At 38.0% G+C, this 24,485-nt stretch overlaps 1 protein-coding gene across 1 annotated transcript in view; it reads left to right on the forward strand.

Annotated features, from left to right (window-relative positions):
- The window catches only part of CFAP44 (cilia and flagella associated protein 44), a 45,596-nt gene that overhangs the window by 3,518 nt on the left and 17,593 nt on the right, over positions 1-24,485 (forward strand). Inside the window, exons 2-18 of the mRNA XM_071572246.1 lie at positions 2,020-2,109; positions 3,707-3,884; positions 4,898-5,060; positions 6,103-6,205; positions 6,520-6,736; positions 8,212-8,326; positions 8,858-9,022; positions 10,091-10,246; positions 11,371-11,418; positions 12,189-12,288; positions 13,845-13,939; positions 16,377-16,586; positions 17,481-17,591; positions 19,229-19,381; positions 21,248-21,466; positions 21,947-22,089; positions 22,966-23,236. Coding sequence (XP_071428347.1) covers positions 2,031-2,109; positions 3,707-3,884; positions 4,898-5,060; positions 6,103-6,205; positions 6,520-6,736; positions 8,212-8,326; positions 8,858-9,022; positions 10,091-10,246; positions 11,371-11,418; positions 12,189-12,288; positions 13,845-13,939; positions 16,377-16,586; positions 17,481-17,591; positions 19,229-19,381; positions 21,248-21,466; positions 21,947-22,089; positions 22,966-23,236 — 2,526 coding nt within the window. The 5' untranslated portion in view covers positions 2,020-2,030. The remainder of the gene's footprint in view (positions 1-2,019; positions 2,110-3,706; positions 3,885-4,897; positions 5,061-6,102; positions 6,206-6,519; positions 6,737-8,211; positions 8,327-8,857; positions 9,023-10,090; positions 10,247-11,370; positions 11,419-12,188; positions 12,289-13,844; positions 13,940-16,376; positions 16,587-17,480; positions 17,592-19,228; positions 19,382-21,247; positions 21,467-21,946; positions 22,090-22,965; positions 23,237-24,485) is intronic.

Genomic DNA, 24,485 nt, shown 5'->3' on the forward strand with positions numbered 1-24,485 from the left:
GTATCAAAAGCCTTAATTCTTTGTGAAATCCATCTCAACCCCCCCACATATATATGCAGGAAAGAAAAAATCAACACTCAGAGAAATGCATGTTTTCGTCATGGTGAACCTTCACATAAATTTTCTGAATTGGGCAACTCATGAAACCCACAGCCTGCAGCCAAAGGAGGTATGTTACCCCCTTGACTCTCCTTTGAGTCTTTAAATTCAAAGTTTGTTTTGGCACAGTGCTTGGACACCATTACAATAATATTCACAGTGGACATTGCAATAGATTTCTCTAACTAGAACCCAGATATCAGTGTAGGCAGAAATGTTCATACCCTCTTTCAGCCTAAAGCATTTTCCAGATAGGAATTAATTTATAATGAAAACTATGATAGTCTTAATTTTTAGAAGATAAATGATTGCTAATTAGCTACAATAATTTGAAATTTTATAGCTCTTTTCTCTGTGGATATCAAAACATTTTGCTAAAATGGGTAAGTATTATTATCTCATTTTTCACAGGAGATAACTAAGACAGCCAGAGGTGAAATGGTTGATACAAATTGTACACATTTTACTGCGTCTGGAATTAGAATTCAGGTCTCTGAACGCTCTGCTGTATTTTTATGCAAATAGTCTATAACTATTTCTTCAACTTCGGTGATATCAGTTATGTTACCCTGTTAAAAACTCATGAATTTCATTTAAATATGTTGAGATATATTGCAATAGTTTTCTTTCTGTTTGTTTTCTAAATGTAAAACTTTCTGAATGTCTATTTTCAAGTTTTTCGCAGCACTGCTGAGGGATACAAGCTCACTTGTAATTTTTAAGTGAAATTGTGCAGGCAAGCCAGGCTCTGGCAGAGACTCAGCACCTTTGGATGAAGAATGGATATCTAATGACAAGAATGACATTCCTACAATATTTCTTTGTCCTCATTGACCTTCTATAGGATGTCATTATGTTTGGCCACTTTGCCTTTCCTGAAATATCTGAAAAGTCTGAAATTCCTCCAGATATCTTTTCCCAAATAGATTCTGGCCCAAAGGCAGAAACAGTAAATTTTTAGGAATTTTCCTTGTTATCAAAATCATGCTTACAAATATAGAGAGATTTTCTTATATCCTGCCTATATTTCTTATTCTGAATGTTTAGGTTTCTTTACATTCTTTACATTCTGACTTTTATGATTTCTGGTAGGTTTTTTTATAACTGTAATACCTGCACAAAAGTGCTCCAATGTTCATTTTAAGGTGTTTTATTTGGAAATGGAGAACATCTTTGCAATCAGGAGACAGAACAAAGTTAGAGCAAGAGCAGTGCTTATGCTTTTTTTACTTCTTTCTAAGACTTTTATAAAAGTGGTCAATGTTTTGGGTTTTCATATGAAAAACTTGGACATTTTCCACTCCAGAGGACAATAGTAACTAGTGAAATTGTACCACACTGAAAATTATATTCTAAGAGATGAAAAATTGCGGAGGGGTTGGGGGGTGTTATTGAGTTGTTAATTTTTTAAAAAATTGTGTTAACTTTTAAAATTCATTTTCCATTATTATAGAATGTTTTCAAGAAAAGTCCTTTCTCCACCCCCCCCCCCCCCCTTAAAATTTCTCTCTCTTGCTTTTTCATTCAAGATATTAGATGGTCTCAGAATGTCTATCCACTGATAGTTTAGGGAGGTCCACCAGAAGGTTGAAGGAACCTGGTTGTCTCAAAAACAATGTCCCCCCATCCGGTATGTTAAAGAAAAGCCCAAAGCATTTCAATCAGTTGTCAGTCTCCCTCGTTACACAATATTTAGATGGAAGCCTTTCTATAGCACAGAATGCAAAACCTGCAGTCCTAAAACCTGAACCAATTAATTCACTCTACAAAGTAGGACTTGTCTTTGGTTACCCATGGTTTTTGTCCAGGCAGAATGCAAATATTATCTTTGGGAGTGAAAAAGCATTTGACAGGAAATGAAAATGGTCTAAATGGCAGATGAATGCAAAAATACTAAAGGTTGCTCCTCACTCCCACCAGGTAGAGAAGACATGTCATCTTTTCCAGGGGAAGAGGAGGGAGATAATGAGGAACCAACAGAAGATGAACAGAAAGATCCTAGTGGTGTTTGTGAGTATTTCTGCCCATTTTAGAGTGAGTTCAATACCAAACCTACAGTAGCTTCTGTCTTCTCCCACCACTAACACCTTCCTTATAACTAAGTGTTCACCTCCAGTTGCTGCTCTTGTTATTGCCAGATTTTATTTTGACTTTGATCAAAGTGAAGTTCTGGGCTAATCACAGCAGTTCCTGCTGTCCCTCAGCTCACAAAGTCCCTCCCCTGCACATTTTTCTGCTTAGACCTGTCTCTTTAGTTAATACCGCAATCAGTTTGTTAACTCCACCCAACTGTTTCAGAGGCCTGTGTTTCTCTTTTTAACATCTTTTTCATCTTGAAATGCCTGCCCAGTGTCTATTTCAGGTGTCCTTCCTGTCATCTAATACACTAGATCTAGGTAGCATGGATAACAAAATCCACTTTGGAAGAATCGTTTGGTGTATTGCTAGATCACTTTTGGCATTTTTTTAATCTTCCTATATAATACCTTCCCTACAGTTAATGTTAAACAGCAAGAAGTCCATTTTTGCACAGAAGGGATCTTAATACTACTACAGAACTATATGTTTATTTAACATGGCATGTATAAGCAAATTAGTCAAAGGAATTCATACCTGAGAGAGCAGTCCCAATTATACTTTGCAGAAGAAAACAAAAAAAACGTTCCAAAGGTATCACCAGCGGCAGAAACACAGGAAGAAGTGGAGCAAGTGGAATCAGATGCTGAGAACATTTCTGAGAATTGCTGTCCACTGAGGAAGTGTTGGTACAAACTTAAACCCCCCAGTACTTTCTAGTTTTCTTTTTTTCACTGTTATTATTATGAACAGCATCTCAGCCAGTGCCATCAAGTTACAGTGACTGAGCTTCTCTGCTCCCTTTCATTTGACTAAAATTTGCTCTTTTCCATGACTGGTTCCTGATTCCTTTGGTTATTTTTCATGCAACACCAAGGAAAGAAAAAGGTCAAGACAGCATAAAAACCTTACAAAATAGATAATGGGGAGTTGTCTTGAGATGTCCAGCTGGAAACTGCTCTCAACAAGTGCTTATGACCAGTTGGAAGTCAAGTTGACAGCATCGTGCACTGCAATCCAGCAAAGAACTCCTCTGGCTCAAACATTATCAGTGTGCTTTTTTGAGGACAGTGGTGTCTTCTGCTGGTCTGTTGTATGTAGCTTTAGTAATTGTTTTGTATAACAACTTGCATTCAATAGCTACAGAAAAGACATGTTTTACAATTTATTTGGTTTCTAAAGCTGAGACCTAAACATTAAGCAAACCTCAACTGAACTGCTTTGGTAAGTCCTTAAGTTTTAAAATCAACGTTTTTAAAACAGTCTTAGAATTTTTCTTCTTTAAATACTTCAGTTCTTAATATTTACAGTAAAGTTTTTAAAAGCCTAAGGGAGCACTTGTTAGAGACTGTTCCAGCACAAGTAGTTACTAAGACATGGCACCTCTGTTCTGAGCTATGAAGTATTTATTACTCTGTCAAAGGATGCAAAGAATGTGTAGCTCCTCCTCTTTTGAGGTGAGTTGCAAATATCAGCAAGGAACCCAAAATTTATGGTGAATATAAATTTCCATTATGTTCTCACTTCTGAGGTGCTGAAGGTGATTCAGAAGAGCGAGAGAAGAGTGAAACACCCTCGGAAAACCAAAAAAAGCCTGCGGAGGTAAAAAGGAAAATCTCAGAAACCTTCTTCTATAATTATGAAGATATATGTTCACAACCATTTGTCACTGAAGACTCTGAGATACCCATTGACATCCTTACTCTTAAGTATCCTTTCTGATAAGCTTGTGCAAATTCAAAGCTAATGATATTTAATATGTGTTCTTAAAACTGTGTTTGTCAAATTTGTGTGGCCTTAGTGGGATACCTTTGTTTGAGACACAGGTAAGAATCCTGACCAGTTATGATTCTGGGTGAATTTAATCTTAAATGTTGTCATGACCTCATAAACCTTTTTTACTGGGCATAGTGCTTCCTATCATAGGTACTCCTGTAGAACTGATCATGGACAAGCCTAATGGGACCAGGCAGAAGAAGAAACTAGCATAAAAATATCCCCTGCAAACCTCTGCCTTTCTCTGTAGCCACACAAGAAGCTGAGGATGGAGCGGAGGAGCTGTTGAGTAGCTCATAGTTCCTCATAGAACTACTAAGGGAGAAGTGAGGAAGAAACCAGGTAGATTTGTAGTCTGGTGCTCAGAAGATCTAAACTGGTAGAATGAATCAAGTGACACCCATCAATTAAAAGCTACAATAAATCCTTTGCTAGGTATATTTAAGTAGGGTATTATATGTCTTTCATGTATGCTGGTGGTTTTCTCTGAAGACACAGTTCAGTTGTTGTTGAAGATTGGATTTTTCCTTCATCTGCCTGTAAACATTCAAGAAGTGAGCTTGAAAACTTCCTTGGTTTGATCTCTTGTTTGTAGAACAGTTTCTAGTAATCTGATGCACATCTCTTACATTTGTTTGCAAAGAGAATGTGGATAGAATGTGAATTCCTTGCAGTGCCAAAGGATCTAGCAGAAGCAAGAGGTGGCCTATGGTGGAGATGAAAGGATCGAATGTGAACTTTAGAAGGCCTTCACATGTGCCTTCCTCTCACTTATAGAAGCTTGATATATTTTATTTTCACTCTCTACTAAAGAACTCCTGCCATAGGGCTTTTAGACACTAGTTTCAGTATTCCCATTTCACTTTTGGTTTAAGCATTTTTATCCACTTAGTAAACTTTTCTAGAAAGCCAGTGTCTAATCTTTTCCTTATTGAACTGTTCCCAGATATTCTTTTGGATACGACTGTGCCAGACCCATAAACCTGTTGATGATGGATAACAAAAAGCTGCTGTATATAGCAGGCAACCAGGTGGTGATCCAGGAGCTGAAAACTAAATGCCAGAGATATATCCGGAGCACCAGTGGTGGTGGAATTGGATTTATCACAGTATGGCTCTTGTTTCTTGATTTAGAATGCTAGTCACTTTCTAGGCAAAAAGTGTTCACTTAGTTGCCAGATACAGGAGATTTCTACAGCTGCACATGCATAAACATAAGAAAATATGGTATTGATTACAGGAATGTGTGTACCATGCAGTGTGGGCCATCATCCCATCAATATAATTGTCAGAGGATAAGTATTAGCACACCTCAGTCCCAGGTTCAGGGACCTGAAAGGACTGACAGGTGCCAGCTGGGGTTAATTTTAATTAATAAAATTAAATTAGTTTAATTTTAATTAGTATAAATTCTTATTTAAATATTTTGGCTCATAGAAACTCTGAGGGTTTTTTTAACACTTCATCTGTTCTAGTCACAGCTGATACTAGTATAGAGTTTTACTTGCAATTGGAGTTTGGAAAATGAAGTTCCTACAAAAATGAAGACAAAAAGTATCTGCTTTCACTCCAGTAAACTTATCAAGAGCTTGGACTCTTAAGGCCTATCTCTGAATTTGATGCACCTTACACTGTCAGCTCTGCCATTTCTCAGTTTTATTTCACACGAGCAAGGCTCTCAGACTACCAGCCTCAGACTGTTCTGTGTCATTGTAAGCAGCCTGTTCTGGGGAGTAGGTGTACATTTTTACATCTTCAGAATAGGGTCATTCAGGATGGTCTTTCTGCAGCTGTCTGCTGAAGTAGATGGCTGCAGAAATAGATGGCTGCTGTCAGAAATGCTGCTATGAAAAGATTATCTGGTGGGTTGAATGAGGTAGGAATAGCAAAAGAATGCATCATAAACCAAGTTATTTTACAGTTTGTCATGGTTCCAAAGTATGTGCAGTGTACCATTTTGTGTGCATTGTGTCTTCACTCTGGTACTGAGCAAGAGATTGGCAGTTCAGAATCAATGCACAGAAAAATGCAACCTAGTATTTATGGCAATATGTTTTGACTAATGAATGAGTAAATACACTAACTCAATAACTAGCAGGATGGAGACAGAGGTGTCATTACAACATGCAACAGGAATTTTGGTTTTTCAAGGCACACCCTTCTAAGCAGTACTTTGCGGTAGGAGAAAAAGGAAAGAAGCCAAACCTTATCATCTACAAATATCCTTCACTGAGGCCCTACAGAATACTGCAAGGTAGTGTAAAAAGTTCTGTTTTCATTTTACACAGATGGGCTAGTGTTTATAGATCCCAGCAGATGGAGTAGTGGGTAACCTTAAGTTTAGGAGGCAATACAACCAAAAGGTCCTTCACAGTAAAACTAGGAAACACTGGTTTCAAGCTTTTTCATTATTGCATAGGAGGAAACTTTTATTTGGTAGAGACAGCCAACCAAGAGCTGTTACCTATTAAAAAAAATGCACTGAAAGTTGAGCTCCTTCTGAGTAGATTTTCATATTGTTTCTACCTCCTTCCTGTGCATGCGTATTGGGGTTGTATGTTTCTTCAGGTGGAACAGAGAAAGCCTATGTTTTCGGTGATTTCAACCGGGCTGGCACTTTGTTGGCCACTGTTGGGAGCAGCCCTGACTTCATGCTGACTATCTGGGACTGGAAACAAGAAGAGATTGTGTTGAGGTCAAAAGCTTTTGCACAGGATGTTTACAAGGTCATGTTTTCTGCTGAGAATGAAGAGCATCTAATTACATCTGGATCAGGGCACATCAGGTAGGTTCGCTGATTAGGATTAATATGTATCACCTCTGAAGTCACAATAGATAGCAGGTGACTAACAGGAATGTATCATTGGCAAACAAGAGTAATGAGTAATGCTATTTTGTCTGACCATTACAATTACAAAAATGGGGAAGTTCAAGTCCTTCAGGCAGTCAAACAAGACTTTTAACACTTTCACTGTCCAAAAAGGATGATGCTTGATTTTAAGTATCAGTACCATTGGCTCCATTCTTGTAATTTCAACAAGCACTGGGGTGAAGTAATAAAAGATATTTATATACACATATCACCTAGCCGGTAACATAGCATATGTGCCTTCTCTGCCTCCTGGGCTTTCTACCTTTGATTTCTGGAACTCTTCTGCTGTTTGGGCAGCCATTAGAGCTGGTTGCAAAGTCATGGATCAGAAACCCTCTGATCCCACCAAAAGCCTAAAAGGAAGCCTAACAAAAGATATGTTTCCCTTGTCTGGTAAGTTCATGGATCCTTTTGTAATAAAAAAATAAACAAGAACTTTAAGCTCTAATTTTGTGTTCTGTATTTATGCAGTACTTTATGTTAACACAGCAGAGAATTGACAGGCCTAGGATTCTATTGTAGTAAAAATTTTACCTTTAAAATTATAGTGCATCTGCAGTTTCTTTGAATTTTAACAGAGAAATCAGATCAAAATCTGCGATTTACTTTATAGTTTGGTTGCAAGGTGGGTCTGAAAAAGCAAATGACTTATTTAAACCCAGAATAAATTTGGCTTAGAATGAATTATTTATGGAAATCTGATATAACAAACTCTTGTAAACTTTCTTTTGAGCTAAAATACTATGAATAAACTCTGACATAGCTTTTATAACATGATAAATGTGATCTTTCACCCAAATGTGGTCTCAGATTTCAATTTGCAACAGCTGTCTTAAATGTAATGTCTTCTGCACACAGAGTGAACCATCCGCAATTACAGCAGATGTTAATTTTCCTATAATGCAGTAATTTGAAAAAGAACTATTAAGATCTAGGATAAAACCTTTGACTCAGTGAGATTTTATAGTACAGTTCAAGTCCATGAGAGCACTTGGATGACATTCAGTAAAGACCTGTAAATCCAAGTCTTTAGATTTACAAAGCTGAGCATCATACAGTGGAGACAATAAGAATAAAATAGGTATTCCTAACTACATATATGGGTTGTAGCTGAAAAGATGTAGCAATTCATTTTACCCTTCTTAATTTTAAATAGTAATTTAATCTTCATTCTGCCTTTCCAAATTCTTTTCCTAGCTTTTTCACAGAGAAATTTTTTCTATGGTTCCAAAGCTTTATTTCATTTTCAATAGAAAAAACCCCCCAAATTCTCCTGTGAAAAATAGTAATAAATGAACAGCCCTGCTAAGAGTATTGCAATGTCTAAGAGGGACTGAAGAGTGTGTAAGAAGTCTTGTATTGGAGAAGGATGTTTTTTCTGTACTCAGGTTCTGGAAGATGGCTCTCACATTAACTGGTCTCAAGCTGCAAGGAGCCTTGGGCAGGTTTGGAAGAACAGCAGTGTCTGACATTTTAGGTTTTGTGGAGCTCCCTGATGGGAAGGTAAGTAAGAAAAAATTACAAAAAGAATTTATGTTCCCTCTTAGGTTTTGATATAAAGTTTACAGTGTAATTTGAAGAGTTACTATTTGCTTCAAAGTGATTTGAGTTAGACCCTCGATGATAATATAGTATTAGGCCCTTGTTCTGATCATGTAATACTGACATTAATTTACCAAAAATCTGGCTTGCTCTGTAATAATTGAAAAGTATGGTTAGTGTTGTAATTCAAAGACAAAAGATCTCTGTTGGCTTAGAGCTGAGGGTCTTCTAATTGGGTAGTGAAAATATTAGTTTACAGAAATACAAAGACTGTTAGTCCTAGTCTTTAATCATTTCAGTGCATGCAAACTATGTCACATTGCTAAGAAGTTGAACCTTCTCACCCCTTACATCTTCTCTTGTGAATATCTGTACTTGCTATTGATTTAATGCTTTCATGGAAAGAAGACACAAGTGTTAACCAGGTTCTTGCCAGTATTTCTGCACAATTAAGTGCAGGTGCCTATGTGCTTATCTTCCTTTGCATTGCAGGTTGTCTCAGGAACCGAGTGGGGCAACTTGCTGCTTTGGGAGGGGGGTCTCATTAAGGTAGAGCTCTGTCGACCTGAACACCAGCCCTGTCATGATGGCCCTGTCAGCCAGCTACTCCTTGAGGAAGGAGAACTTATCACTGTTGGAAAAGATGGCTTCATTCGGGTGAGTTTTCCTTCTGCTCTGTCTTCAGGTGTGCAAATACATGGACAGCGGGGAAATGTTACATACTTCCTTTGCCAGGGTTTTGGAGGAAATTTTGAAGTGCATTTTCTGAAAATGAAGTTTTAGAACAAAACAAAATAGGAGCACATCTCCATAGTGTCTGTGTTTCAACTAGGTGGCATTCACGCAGTGCTCCCTGCTAATAGCAATAAATAAATCACCTTTTACTTTAGTAAATCAGAATAATTTTCAGTGGTTCCCTAACAGCTTTGTTCTTGCCTGCATTCTAACATTTTTTTAATGTGTAGTTTTTGTTAACTTTTATAATTTTTAGGCTTCTTAATATATGTGTTATTTTAAAAATAAATAAATAATAAACTACAAGAATATTTGAAATTAATAATCTGCATTTGAAAGCTCAGATTATTAATGTTAAAATTACACAGAAATTAACTAGAATCTCAGAGATGTATATAATGAAATAGGGGAATGATGAAAAGAAAAAACATCCTGAAGTTAACATGTAATTCTGTAAATCAAGGTAAAAATGTTTTCCTTATGCATAACACCCATTTCTGATTTTATCTGTCAGTTACGAAAAATTTTCCAGTCTTGTTTGCCTGCTATTTAAGGGAAGATATGATGTGTCTTCTGCTGGTGTGTGAAATGACCCAGATAATCAGTGGGACACTGACTGTAATAGGCAGTGGAGGCTTTCAAACTGCCTGGAGTTTTTGTGATTGTTGCTGTTGTGTTTTATAAATTGGTATTATCCCATTAGGAAAATTCACTTGATTATGAATGTGCTAACTGATGTCTTGTCCTTATCCCACAGAGCACAACATGGATATTTCCCATTTTGTGCTGCCTCAGCAATGCCAAGACCCCAGAGATATCTTTCTGTCTCTGTAGTCCCGAAGCTGCCATGTATAGCTCTGCTAGTGCCAGGTTCTAGGTTACATTCAAAGCAGCAATTTTACTTTCTTATAATTTTGAATTTCCATTTTAATTTTGGCCTTATAAAGTAACCTCTTTTTAAAAATTTTAAATGCTTCCAATTCTATGAAGGTGTGGAACTTTGAGATAATAGATGGTGCTGATTCTGTGGATGAGACGGGATTACTGGAAGTGGAGCCTATGAATGAACTCTGTGTTGGCAAGAATGTCAGCCTGAATTTCATGTCAAAAGTTCATGACCGGGAACAGACCATTTGGTATGCTCAGGTAACACACATTCAAGTACAAACATCTCTGTAGAGAAACACAGAATGAGGGAGATGATCATAGAATCATAGAATCGTTTGAGTTGGAAAAGGCCTTCAAGGTCATCAAGTCCAACCCTTGGTCCAGCTCCAGTCCATTTACCAGATCATGACACTCAGTGCCATGTCCAATCTCAGTTTAAAAACCTCCAGAGATGGGGAATCCACCACCTCTCTGGGCAGGCCATTTCAATGCCCGATTACTCTCTCTGGAAAGAATTTTTTTCTGATATCCAACTTAAATTTCCCCTGGCAGAGCTTAAGCCCATGCCCCCTTGTCCTATTCCTGAGTGCCTGGGAGAGGAGACCAATCCCCACCTGGCTAGAACTTCCCTTCAGGTAGTTCTAGACAGTGATGAGGTCACCTCTAAGCCTCCTCTTCTCCAGGCTAAACAACCCCAGCTCCTTCAGCCTCTCCCCATAGGACTTGTGCTCCAGTCCCTTCACCAGCCTTGTTGCTCTTCTCTAGACCCGCTCCATCACCTCAGTATCTTTCCTGAACTGAAGGGCCCAGAACTGATGTTAAGTAACAGCAGGAGTCATTATAAATCAGGGAATTTCTTTTTGGTAGAGTACAATCTTCTGATAGATAGAAAATCTGTCTATCTACAGCTTTATGATCTTCTTATTTCAAACACTGAAACAGGCATCCTAGGGAGGTGGTTTATGTTCCAAACCTGTCAGTGTTTAAGAGGCATTTAAGAGGACAATACTCTTAATGATATGCTTTAACTTTTGGTCAGCCCTGGAGTGGTTAGGCAGTTGGACTAGATGATCCTAGTATGTCCCTTGCAACTGAATTATGCTGCTATGTTATATAGTATTTTTAGATTATAGTAACATGTGAGACTCTGGCTCTCAGAGCCAGAATTGTGTAAGAATAGGAGAATGCCAAAAGGTATTGTCCAGGTTCTGTTATCCTGAACTGATGGATGGGATACATAGGACCAGCATCATCACATTTAGTCATTTCTGCTTCACAATGATAATCATTAAGGAATTTTTAAGCAGTCACTGTGTGCAGTTTTTTTTTCTAAATTGAGTTTGAAAATATTCAACTTACATGTTTCGTTTTTCCTTCTTAAGGATACAAATGGGGCAATCTGGAAGCTGGATTTGACTTTTTCAAATATGGTAAGCTTGTTTTTTATTCTGATTTTTTCCGTTCCTTTGTAATAGGAACCATATCCTATTGCATCCTTTAATTATACTGGTTGCATCTGCAATAAAACTTGTGTTTTATGAAGTTGCACAGTTTAAAATTTTAGTGTTGAAATGTATATTTTTTTTGGCCTGGTGGTAAGTAGTGTTACTGCTGGGGATGTTTTTAATGGAGAAATAGATGCCACAGGTAAAAAAAGGGATATTTATTTTTGCTCCCAAACATTGAAGTAAATGGGAACAATCCATGAAGGGAATAAAATTCTCTTGTGAAAAGTAAAATGTGTTCTAAGAATTTTATGGTAAATAAAACATGTACAAAGTATGCTATAAAAACGGATGTAAAAAATGTACAGTAGAATCTAGAATTCCTTGGATGATAAATGATTTCCCAGGCAGCATAAGCCCAAACTTGAGAGTATTTTCTTTGCCTTCAGAGCAACAGCTCATTGTTTAAAACATTAGTTCCAGGCCTTAATGAAAGGCATTACACTTTGTATTCACAGAGAAAATGATGGACTTTTAAAAGAACAAAACGTTTCTACTCTAATTTTGCTCATGATCTTCTTAGGAACATTTAAATAAAATAAAGAGAATTGCATGTAGATATCTCGTGCTTCCCAGATTTTGTTCACGGAAACAGAATCTGTCTAGATTTTTCAGTTTTTCTGAAAATAACTGGTAATACCTTTTAAGTGCAGCTGTAGAAGGCAGCAGAATTTCTGCTCTGTTTTGCACTGCAGACCCACGATCCAGAGTGCCTGTGTACCTTTCACTCGGGGAGGATTGAGGCCGTCAGTGTCTCTCCCATTACGTACCTTATGGCCACCACAGCTCTTGACCGTAAGTGCACTATTTCTTTCCTCTTGTACCACTGTTGTTACTGGTTTTGAAGAGCAATGATGCTTGGTTTGGAACTATTCTCTTTTATACTGAAGTTGTGTATTTGTCCTTGCAAAGTCACTTTACTCTGGACTCTGAATCCCAAGGACCTGAGTTGGAGTCTCAGTAGGGACCGTCCCCTGGCAGTTCAATGCCTCCCTTCCACCCCATCCCGCCAGATCTCAGATGCTCAGCAGACTCAGCCTAGTTAGTACCGGGTGCTGTGACAGTCCTGAGGACTTCACTGTCACTGTCCAAGCTCACTTGGCCGTGGCAAATGGACCTCAGGACTGAAACGGTGGGGCCAGTTCTGCGCACGCTGTGCCTCACCTAAAACATCCACTGCGCAGGCTGGAAGGGCACACCCATGTGGGGAGAGCCCTGCCCAAACCTGCGTTCCCGAAGTTTGGTCATACATACATATTCCTGGGCTCAGTTCTTTGATAGTTAAAGCAAATAAATCATTAATGTTTTTAAACAATTAATTAAGACTGCTTCATCTTAAAAACCTGGAATTTTAACAACAGAAGTTCTTAACAGGAAACACTGTAAATTCTGTTTGTTCTGAAGGAACAGCTGAAAAGATAACAAATCTGGTTTGAATAACAGCACTTGTATTTAAGGCTCTGGATTGAGAATTGTTGGGATTTTTGTTTTGTAAAGAATTACATACACCTGTAATATTGTGTAAGACATTTTGAATATTAACATTTGTGTCTTTCTTTGAAAATTCAATAGCTATTATGCTCTCAACAACAGATAACATGTATTCATAGACATATTTATTTAACGTGTATAAATATTGCCATTTAGGTCTCTCACTATTAGCTTTATCATGCTTTGAAAGAAGAACAAGTGGCCAGAACATTAACAATTACACTGCTTAGAAAATGCTGCAAGGTCTTTTAACTCAATTTTTGCCAGTAGTATCTTGTAATTTGTCTGTGTTATACAGTGCCCATATTCTTCCAGCCTGAAGACAAACCAGTTGAGCAAATGACACTTTGGATATATGCCAGCTGGAATGGAATTTTATGCAAACCAATATGTGTGCCTATGAATCTGTTAATTTTACCTCTGGTGAAATTAGATTTTCTGTGGACAATCTCCCATTTTTCATTCATTTAAATATTTTCCTCCCTTTAAATGTTTTCCTCCCTAGGCAATCCCAAGTAGTAGTGTTTCTGATTTTCCCACGTTGTCAGTACAGATTTTCCTTACAGTATGGCACAGTCCTGTGCTTACTGGAAAATTACATGTGGATGGTCAGCATGGAACTTCTTATTACAACCCTCAGCCTTGATGACTCTTGGTTCTGTGTAAGTTAAAGAATGAAGAAAGTCTATATTTCTTCATGAACACCAGTCATGTCTTTCCAGGCAAGCATTTTGTTACTTAGAACAGAAAAAATACATTCTATCCAAATTTTAATTCAAATACATAGACAGTTCTCCATAAATCCTAACATGTAAGTGATATTGAAAGAAATAAATTCTTCCTATCTTATTTCCACACAGGGTCAGTGCGTATCTTTGATTTCAGCAGCAACATTGAACTGAGTGAAATTAAGTTTAAACAAGGAGGAACAGCACTGGTTTGGGCACCATATGTTGTGAGTTTTGCTAGCATGTTCACAGAAATTGATAAAGTGGCCTATGAGCCTGCCTGCTCCAAGAAAGTTGCTCACCAAACAAGATATTAAAGAGGTCAATGTTAGGGCATGGTGGAATTTACTGTAGCACTATGTATATATAATTTTGTGGAATAGTGTGTATGTATATAGTATGTGTACAGTTTGACTTTGCTATGGATTATCAGATATCCTAATTTGTGCCTTTCTGAGATTTTAAAATCAGATCTCAATATGCAGTCTGGAAAGTAGTCTTAGTTTGTAGACTAACAGCTTCTATTTAACCCACGCAGAGTAATTGTCAATTAACACGAGTTAGTCAACACATTTTGAAATGACAGCCCAGACAATCCACAAACATTTGGAGATAAATCATAAAAAACTGTTGCCAGAACTGATCATTTGTGGAGTGTGGAGTCTATCACTTTTAGACATATTTGCTAATTTTACTTAAAATAGTGTCTAGTTATGTTCTTGAGGAAATGTAGCAAGTCTGGTGGATTAATTAGAAGCAAATTTAGGAGGAAAGTACTTACTTGAATTTTTGAGGTGAGGGTTACACTGAGAGAGTGCTTTTATAAGTACAGTTTTGGCCATGCAGCCCTTTAGGGATGCTGTTAAGTGATGACCTCTACATTCCAGAGGTTAAATGTCTGCCACAGTAAATTGAACAGCATCACAAAACTGACTCAGTTCAGTTTTACACAAGTTGTTACTAAACACAATCTGAACAGAGGGTATGTAGTCTACCAAGCTGCATTTACAATGCCATTAGAAACTCCAGATTGAGGTGCTCAAATATATTTGAAAATCTGTGCTATTAAGCAAATTTAATCCACCGTACTTTGGACCATCTGTACACCATAATATCCTCATAGGCAAGCCAGCAACATACATATTAGATGAACAGTGGCATGGATTTAAAACTGCCTAAATGGCCAAGCCTCAGGGGATGCTGATCAGTAGCACAAAATGCAGTTAGAGGCAAGTCTTTAGTGGTGTTCCCAGGGGCCATTATGGGTGCCAGTGTTCTTCATTATTTGTCTGGACTCTGGAACAGAATGCGCCCTCAGCAAGTTTGCAGATGATACAAGACCAAGAGGAGTGGCTGATACTCCACAGGGTTGTGCTGCCATTTAGTGGGATCTGAGCAGGTTGGAGAACTGGACTGAGGAGAATCTCTGGAAATTCAACAAGGGAAAATACAAAGTCCTGCGTCTGAGTAGGAATAACCCCTGGCACCCATATTGTGTGGGGACCCACCAGTTGGAAGGCAGTTCTGTAGAGAAGGATCTTGGGATCCTGGGGAACACCAAGCTGACCATGAGCCAGCAGTGCACTCAGAGAAGGCCAACAGCATCCTGAGTTGCTTTAGAGGGGGCATTACCATCTGGTTGAGGAAGGTGATCCTTCCCCTTCACTCAGCACTGGGGAGGCCTCATCTGGAGTGCTGTCTCCATAGTAGAGGAAAGGTATGGAATTAATAAAGGGGGTCAAATGCAGAGCCATAAATTTGAGGTCTGTGAGTGACTCCTCTCCATGCTATCATACACCTGCTTACTGCAGAGGGGCTTTATAAGATAAGACATCATGGACTGATCTCCCCAGGTAATGGGAAGACAGTTACCTCCAGCTTCCTTCTGAACAATAACCTCTTCCATACATGATACTTTTACCAGTTGCCCATAAAGCTTATCCATTTACCTCTTCACACAGCAATTATTCTGATCTCATTTCTGGTGTACATTAATACTGATCTGTGCCAAGTCTGGAGCTGGCACAGGCTCAGCTTGTAAATGACTTCAAGACACTATCATGTATGGCTAATATAAGCTAAATCTGCAAGTCCAGCTACATCCAGCTAAAACACCGGCCTATTTCTGCTAACCTTTCTCTCTCAGTTCAAGCATGTCTTCATTGTTAGCAATTGGCTTACCTACAGGACTTATGGTAAAGATCCTCCTGCTTCGCGTCTGGAGTAACTGTCCCTGTTGACACTTGGACTTTACATGGAGTCAGCCAGACTTCAAAAATCATCCCTACATTTGATGCTCAATATTATATTCAGGGTATTATAATAATTTCCTTTTTGAGTTTCAACTCTTCTCCATAAGAAAGTACTGATACATCTTTATGTCAGTATGAATGACGGTTTCCTCAGATGTTACAACCACATTCTTATTAATATTTCCAGTCTCAAAGACATGTTACCAGTGGAAAAAAACAAAAACACAATCCAAACCCAGAAATAACCCCCAATCCTTCCCTTATGGTAGCATATTAGAGAGAATAAACAACATTTCCAATGAATGAAATGTTCTCTGTGCTTCAGCAGCACTTCCATGTAAGATGAGTTACAGGTAAACATTCTTCTAAGCTCTTGGATATACACTGATGCTTTTCTTCATTTCACTCAAAGGTAAATCCTGAAGGTGGTCTAATTGCTGTGGGGTTTGAAGATGGTGTTGTCCGCATAATTGAAGTTTATGATCCCAAACAACTACCAGGTCGTGAAGGACAGGCCAGTACAGGGAATGCAGAGATAAATCTGAAACAGGCTTTCAAACCTCATGCTGCTGCAGTTACAGCCTTGGCATATGAACGAAATGGAGATGTGTTTGCAACAGGGGTATGTATTGTTTCTTTTGATTATTTTCATTAAGCCACAAATGTAGAGATTATTTAAAGAGATAATGTAAAGTTTGTTCACTTATAATGCAGTTCTGCTTCTGTTACTGCTGTTGGTTGCATGTTGCAGTTCTGTGCACTGCTGGGAGAAGGATCTGTTTGCACTCACCTCTGTTTTTCTGAAGGAAAGCAACCGTGCAATTCACACAATTAATTTTGTGAATTACTGGACTGTTTAGTGTGAATTCTGTAATCCCCTTTAAAGATGGATTTGGTTCATTTTGGAATTAGTTTAGTAGGATCTTGGAATTAGTAAATGCAAGTCTGTTAATACTCCAGCTGCCACCCAGCACTGCTTGGCCTTACCACAGGGTCAACCAGTAGGTTTGTCAGTGTGCCTGGTAGTCTTTGGAATGATTTCCAGTTCATGTGGTTGCTCTTTTTAAAAGTTGGTCCTTAGCCCTGATCAGTGCATTTGCAGTTACATGCTCCGTGAGCTGAATTGCCAGGCATTTCACTTAACGTAGGATTTAAGGTGCCATGAATCATGTTCTGCACCAGTTCTGTATTTTCTTGTTATCTGGGGAAATCAGCTTGTGCGGCCTTATCTGAAAAATCAGGCCTGAGCCTGAGCTTTAAAGGAGCTCCTGGGGCAATGGTCAGAAAGCACATGGCTGGGGATGCCAGAGGAGGACCATGAGAGAAATTAAGGGCTATGGGTGCATTTATTTCCTCCCAGTAATCACCATGGAAATCCAATTCTAAGTACCAAGTTACTTGTAACAAAAAAATTGGAAGTATATGTTTATATCATAAAGTGCTTACAGTCCTTTGAAATTTTGATTAGCTTTGATGCAGTTGTCATCTCTGTGTTTTGTTTTTTTTTCCCTCTCAGAGTAAAGACAAAAGAGTTTTCTTTTTTGCTACTAAAGATGAATACAAGCCAATTGGATTTATCCGTGTCCCTGGGCCTGTGCAGGCACTACAGTGGTCTCCATCTTCTCATGTGAGTAATTTTCTTTCCTTTCCTACAGTGTTAATATATAATTTTGAAAAGAACTTGCAATGAAAATAGATGAAGTTCCATGACTCTACAAAAAGTACAGAAGATATTTTGCTACTTTGTTTTTCATGCTGCTTCAGTGTGACAGACAGTTCTGTGTAGCTGTATCACATGTTCAGTCATTTTGGAAATGTTTTGGGCTTTGGATAATGCAAACCACAAAATTTTGCTATGTTTTTTGAGCTCCTGCCTTGAAGAAATAATCTTGTTCCTTAGCTTTTGGAAGGTCTTAGTCTTCTTCGATAAAAAAGGTATTTGAGTGTTATTGCCTGTGACTTCTGCCCATTTTAGAGCAGGCTTTTGCAAAGCTTTTGGACCACATTAAGATTTTGGGTGCTTCTTGGAATTCACGTTCTGTGTTTGAAATGTGTAAGGACATATCCAAATAGATTTTTGCTAATGTTTAAAAAGTATTACAGGGTTAGGGTAACATCTGAACTTTTGATTGGTCCAGTATCCTTATTTAAAGGAGAGGCTGTTCATTATATTTAGATGCTGACAAGATACATTATAGAGGTGCTCAGTGGCAAAGTATTGATGTTATTGCTTGTTCATTGAACTTCTAAAGACCATGCTGGCAAAAGAACTCTTGCTGGTATGAATTCTATCTTACTGCCTAAATGACAGATCTTGATATGACAGTTGCATTTTGAGTCTTTATCTTGAAGACAAGGTACTCCTATTTACTAGAAAAGCACCGATTGTATCTTGGATGTGTTAGATTCTGCCTCAGTAGTTTTGTCTACCAGTTCCAGGTCTCCACTGCTAGATTTGAATACTTGCTAAACATAGTACAAGCATCTGAGTGTTAGACTACTTTCTTTCACATTTTAAAAAAGCACCTTGGTGATTAAATACTTTACGTTTAATGAATGCATTTTTAAACTGAGAACTTACAGATACAAGAACCATATAAGTCCTAGTTAAGCTTTCCATAGCAACTCTAATATGCCCTTTTTGCACATTTTTAGTAATGGGTCAGATAAAATAAACCTCTCTCTCTGTGCTCCACATTGAAACTAAATACAGACTTGTCTTTTAAAATCTCCAAACACTAAATAATTATTACTCTCACCTATTCTTCCTAACACTACATCTTAAAGAACTTGGCTGGTACCAGCAAAGAGCAAAGAAACTCAAAGCTAAATAGCATTGGCAAGACTCTGAGTCAAGTCTTGAAGATATAAAGGATTTATTGGTCTAGAAATATATGAAATTTCATACAATTATCAACCTAAAACCTCAACTCTTAGTTCTTGGGTCAGATCTATCTTTTAATTTAAGGAAACTCCCAAAATATCATCATGCTGCTTGCAAGCTAAGCAACATCAGAATTAAAGCTGGTCTGTCTGTGGCAAGGACTTCTTCAATTCCTCAGCTTTGCCTAGCACATGTAGCATAAAAGAGGCTCACTGATTTCTGATGTCCATTTAAAAGTGCCCATTTAAATAAGAGCACAGGTAAGAGTGGATGGAGTTTGGCTTTGTACCTGTGCATCTGCTGACTAACTTTTTTTCCCAGTTGTCTTGATTTAATTTATACATCTGCTCTATATTTGTATTTTTTGTGTTTTTATACAGGAGAAGAGCATGCTGCTCGTCCTTTGTGAGAATGGCTTTGCTGTCCAGGTTCCTGCCCCTCTCCCAGGGGAACAGGATACAGTGTCCACCTATGAAATAAAAACCCTGCCAACACAGTACTTCCATTTTTACAGTATTAAATCCCGAATCAAGGTAAAAAACTCTCCTGTGGCAGACTTTCATGTTCTTCGTTGTGCCAGAGGGAAAACGTACCCAAAAAGTCTAGTCACTGTATTGCATCATAGGACTTCTACTAAGCTTCTTGAAAGGGAAGGCCAGGTAGAATCCATTCATGGCTGCGCTCCAGCATTTGAAATGATGAGCTGTTGTTTGTTTATTCAAATAGAACATACTTCACACTGAAAGCATGATGTGCATTTTGATTATAATTAGATGATAGCGTTAATGAAAGGGAAAGGTAGTATAGTGCCTTAGTTCTCAAAATATTTTAATTTTGGTAATTTTCACCAAAAGAATGTTTCTTGTGTGGTTGATGTTAGCCCTACAGGAAATTCCTTTGAACAGTCACAAAACACCCATATAGTCATCTTGAGGCAAACATGAAACATTTCATTTTTTTTCCAGCAGTTAGATACTTCTGATTTTTTAAAATGTCATAATAACTTTAAAGGTGTGTGTTTTATTTCTGAATGACAACTATAATTTTAAAAGAATGTGTGGGGCCAAAGAAAAAAGGATTATGCCAGCTCTCAGCTATAGTTAATTTTTTGAAACTAAAAAGCAAGCTCAGGAGAAGAACTCCAGTGAGAAGGCTCTCAGTCCTATCTGTTTTCCACCACAATCCAAGACCCTCTCTGCTTCTGTTGTTAACCTGTGATTTTTCTGCCTTCTCTGTTAACTGCTCCTGTCTTCTGAGTGGTGTATTATTGAATGTCAGGCAAAGCTTCATGTCCAGTTATAACTTGGAGGAAGTCAGCATTCAGGAGAAAGATTTCTTGGTGTTTTTTCACAGCAAGATCCACGGGAATGATCACAAAGCATATATATGAGATGAAAGATTAAAAGAATGTGTGTGTTTTAGTGGGGTTTTTTGTTTGTTTGGCTTTTTTGAGTTGATTTTTTTTTTTAGTCTAAAGAGAAGAATATTTTTGGGAGACACTATACATCTTTAAAAATGGAAAAGGTTTCTACAGAGAGAAAGAATTTTAATAGTTCTATTTTTCCTGAAGAAATATATCAATAATTAATAAGTTACAACAAGGATGTTTTAGATAAGATGAAGGAAAGATTTCTTGCAGTAAGGGTGGTGAAGCACTGAAATAGTTTTCATGGTCTGTAGAGTCCCCAGAGCAGGAGATTTTAAAAAGGTAAATCAGACAAACATCAGCTGATAATATTTAAGGTTTTGCTGACTTGGCTTTTGGGAAAAATAATGTTCTTTTGAGATTCTTTCCAGACCTTTCATTAGGATTTGCTATCTAGTATCTTCTTAGGAAGATCCTGTTTTAGTGAATGATACTTGTTTATGCTACGGTAGCTTTGAATGGAAAAGGAGTTTAAAAGGTTCAATAACTCCACACATCTTCCCTTTATTGTTCAGACGAAGTAAAGTCCATTACAGCCTCTCTCTTTCTGTACATCAATGATGCACTAGAGTCTGGGAGTTTGAGTTTAGCTTTCCAGTGCTTTTCTGTCTCCTGGACAGGCAGAGGACTGGACTTAGTAGTTTTGCAGGAGGAGTATGCAGAACTTAGGAGTGGTGAATATTTGGAATAATATCTCTGAAGAATTGTTGAAGTCTGCTTCTCATACAAAATTATTTCTGCTTCAAAGGACCATGAGTTGACATACTTTAGAGAAGGGAAATGGGGCATTCCACTGGAGAGTCCCAGGAAGTCTGGTTGATCTCTGCTTAGTTGACAGAAAAGTGATTTCTCTAGATATTCCGTATGTATAATGCCAGAACTACCTTGGATTTCATTTATGAGACTCCTTCAGTCAGTGATGTGTGGAGGACCTTGGTGTTATGTCTCTGTGTTTCTCTGCTTGTTGTAATAGCTGGAAGAGGAGATTGCACTGAGAGAGAAAAAAAGGAAGGAGAAGGAGAGGGCAAAGCTTCAATGGATAAAGGAGCAAAAGGAGATGGGACTTGAGATAGAACAACAACCTGAAGAGGAACCTGAAGAAGAGCCATTACCACCTCTCTACATACCAGAGGAGTCCAGTCCCATCCTCTGTGGCTTTTATTCAGCACCAGGAAAATTTTGGCTTTCCTTGGTAAATCAGTTTTAACTTCATGTTGATGGTATTGCATGATGTGACAACCTTGCCTTCACAGATGAGTGCCTTAGAAAAATATTGGTTTTTTGAAACCTGCCATCTCTAGGACATTGAATTCCCTTCATACGTAATAGTTTCAGTGGTCTTTGTGAAGTAAAACAGCAGTGTCAGTCAAATTCAGGGTTTTTTTATAAATTTACAGTAGGTATCCCTATTAGTGATACCTGAATGGGCACAAAGCTGTTCCCTCACAAGCAGAAGGTAGAATTGTAACATATTGGTAGAATGGCTTATAATGGCAGTATTCATGACAGATTTTTGTCTTTGGATTAATAGGATCTTCAGGTGTTTGTAAGTAACTTTTTCTGACTTGTCATAGAGCCTTAGGAAAGGAAGAACTATTCTTAAAATTTCATTTACCTGATGAGCTGCTTCAATTTTCTTTTGTCACCTTTTCTTTATGGTCCTCTTCTTCAGGGTGGGTATGATTCAGGGTTTCTCTATCACTGTGAATTCTCACATGATCAAGAAGAAGACCCTGAAAACAGGAAAGATGAACCCTTTGAAGTGATTCCAATTGAGGACACCGATGACAATCCCATTCACCGGATCTGCTTTTGGTAAAACACTGTAATGTAACAGATAGCTCTGCGATAAAGCTTGATGAAATTGAACTTGGAAGGGAGGAGTGTACACTCCTCAGTCCCTTTTTAATTGTGGCTCAACTCTAGTATGCAGGAACTCTGGTTTTCCTGGCACTGAGTTTCACTTAAAATTCCCAATAGACATAGCTGGGCCCTGTGTCTAAAAGAATAATTTAAAAACCCCTCCAAAGATGAAAAAGTCTGATTCATAATTAAGTACTGATTAGGACTCAAACACACTAGATTGTAGAACTCCAGGAGAGCCATCAGAAGTCCCTGCATATAGTGATCCCCAGAACAGCAGTTCTTTTTCATAGTTAGCGAAGAGCTCTCGAGGAGAACGTGAAGGGATCAGTCCATCCCTCTTGTGTGAAGAATATGGGCTTCTCAGGACATTCTGTGAACTACATGAATGAAAAGGGTGGATTCTTTTCGGACTCCCAGTATTAGGTCCCTGTAAGACTGGGCATGTTCTGCATCAAAGGAGGCAGGTTTAGGTCAGGCTTTAGTCTACCACTGACTACATTCACCACCATCGGTCCTAAATGGGGAGCAGGGACGAAAAACTGCTTTTCTAGCTTTTAACTTGTTTGCTATGCCACCCAACTCAGGGCTGAGACTAGTTCCATTATACGTACAAAGTGTTGGAACATTCCTGAGCAGCCAGTTAGCTGAAAAAAATTTTGTAGTAGAATCACACATATTTTAAATAATCCAAATACTTTGCTCTCAGCTTCCAAACTTGGGAAAGTGACTTTTGTTAAACTAGATTAGCTCTTTCCAAGTATCATGTTTTGAGCTTGCTTGTTACCAGTTGCTTGCTATTACTGTTTCTTGTTGCTTATTTGACAGTGCCAGCAGACCACTGATGTTTTTGGGGATGCAGGATGGCTCACTGCGTGTTTATCCTCTCCCTGAAAAAGAGCTTTCAGTGAACGCCCTGAAGGAATACTGGTGCCTCAATGTACATGACAATGATTATGGCCACATCCAGGGTATCTGTTCTAGCTATGATGATACGTTTCTGATTACCTGTGGGGCAGATGGAAACATTTTTACGTTTGACATTGAATCTCCAGAGGACATTCCTGAAAGGCGAAAAGCCAAAATCCCCTCTCCAAGGGTAAGTTGCTACTCCCTTTCATTTAATTAGGCCTGTTTTGTATGAAACTACTTTAGATGGGCAAAACAAAGTTCAATTATTTGGCATCATAGGTCTTTCATACCAAAATCTGAGGTTTCCCAAAGAATTCAGAATAGCTCTTGCAGAACTTTCCCTAATAAACAGACACTATGACTGCATTGTTCCTTCTCAATGTTTTGTGTTTTTTTTCCAAATAAGCATGGTATGTGTGGTTCATATGTGATATTCTACCAGTGTGTTGCCACTCAAAGGTGTAATCATGCATATTCCTAGAATGCAAGAACCACAAGGATTTGTCATACTTCATAACTTTCTTAGGTTTAATTCCAGAAAAGTATGATTCTGATCTGTATGGGAATTCTAGAAATAATGTGGTAGAATGCCAAATGTGTAGTTTCTGCATGCATTTAGTACTGTTCATCAAGAATTCACAAGTTGGATTTTTACAGTTGCAAAATAGCACAGCATGGTGCTGGTCCTGTTGCTCTTCCACTCTTGAACACCATTAGCAGTAATGATTTACAGGTGTCCTGTAATCACTGCAGAGTTAATCATCTTCAGCACATTTGAACAGATGACACTGGAACTCAGTTCACAGTTCTACTGATAATACACAAGAAAAGAGATGTCAACTCCCCTATTGAATATGTTCAGACTTTATTGAATTTTAAAAAAATCTCCAGTGTGTCTGAATTAAATAAATAAGACTTAAAAGAAGCAGTGAGAGCTATTGAGTAAAGAAGTGCCATCCTGCACAATTAATCTTCCAGCAGGTATACATTCAGTACAGTTTAAAAATCTTGAAAGTATCAACATAAAAGAAATTCAACTTTTAAGTATTTTTAATAATAATAATTGGTAATTACATGCTTGACAATGGAGACAGAAGAAGTTGTCATTTGGGTCATTCAGCCAAATTATTCATGACTAGTTGGAATTCTTTACCAGTATCACAAGAATATATAGCACTGAGAATAGATTCAAACTTATTTTCTCTAAGTGAATGGTTGGAACTTTTGATGCAGAGTCTTGCCCGCTCCAGTACTACAAGAAGTGATCAATATACAATTATAAAGCATATATACAGTTTTATAATTTTGAATATGTAAGTAGCTCTATATAAAGATCCTTATGGTCAATTTCTATTGTTTGGGCTAGAAACAGTACTTAATGACCATCTTAATAGAGTTTTTCCCTTTTCAAACTGTATCTTCATTAAGTATCTATT

This window comes from Pithys albifrons, chromosome 1, assembly GCF_047495875.1.
Source record: "Pithys albifrons albifrons isolate INPA30051 chromosome 1, PitAlb_v1, whole genome shotgun sequence".
Taxonomy (NCBI): Eukaryota; Metazoa; Chordata; class Aves; order Passeriformes; family Thamnophilidae; genus Pithys; species Pithys albifrons.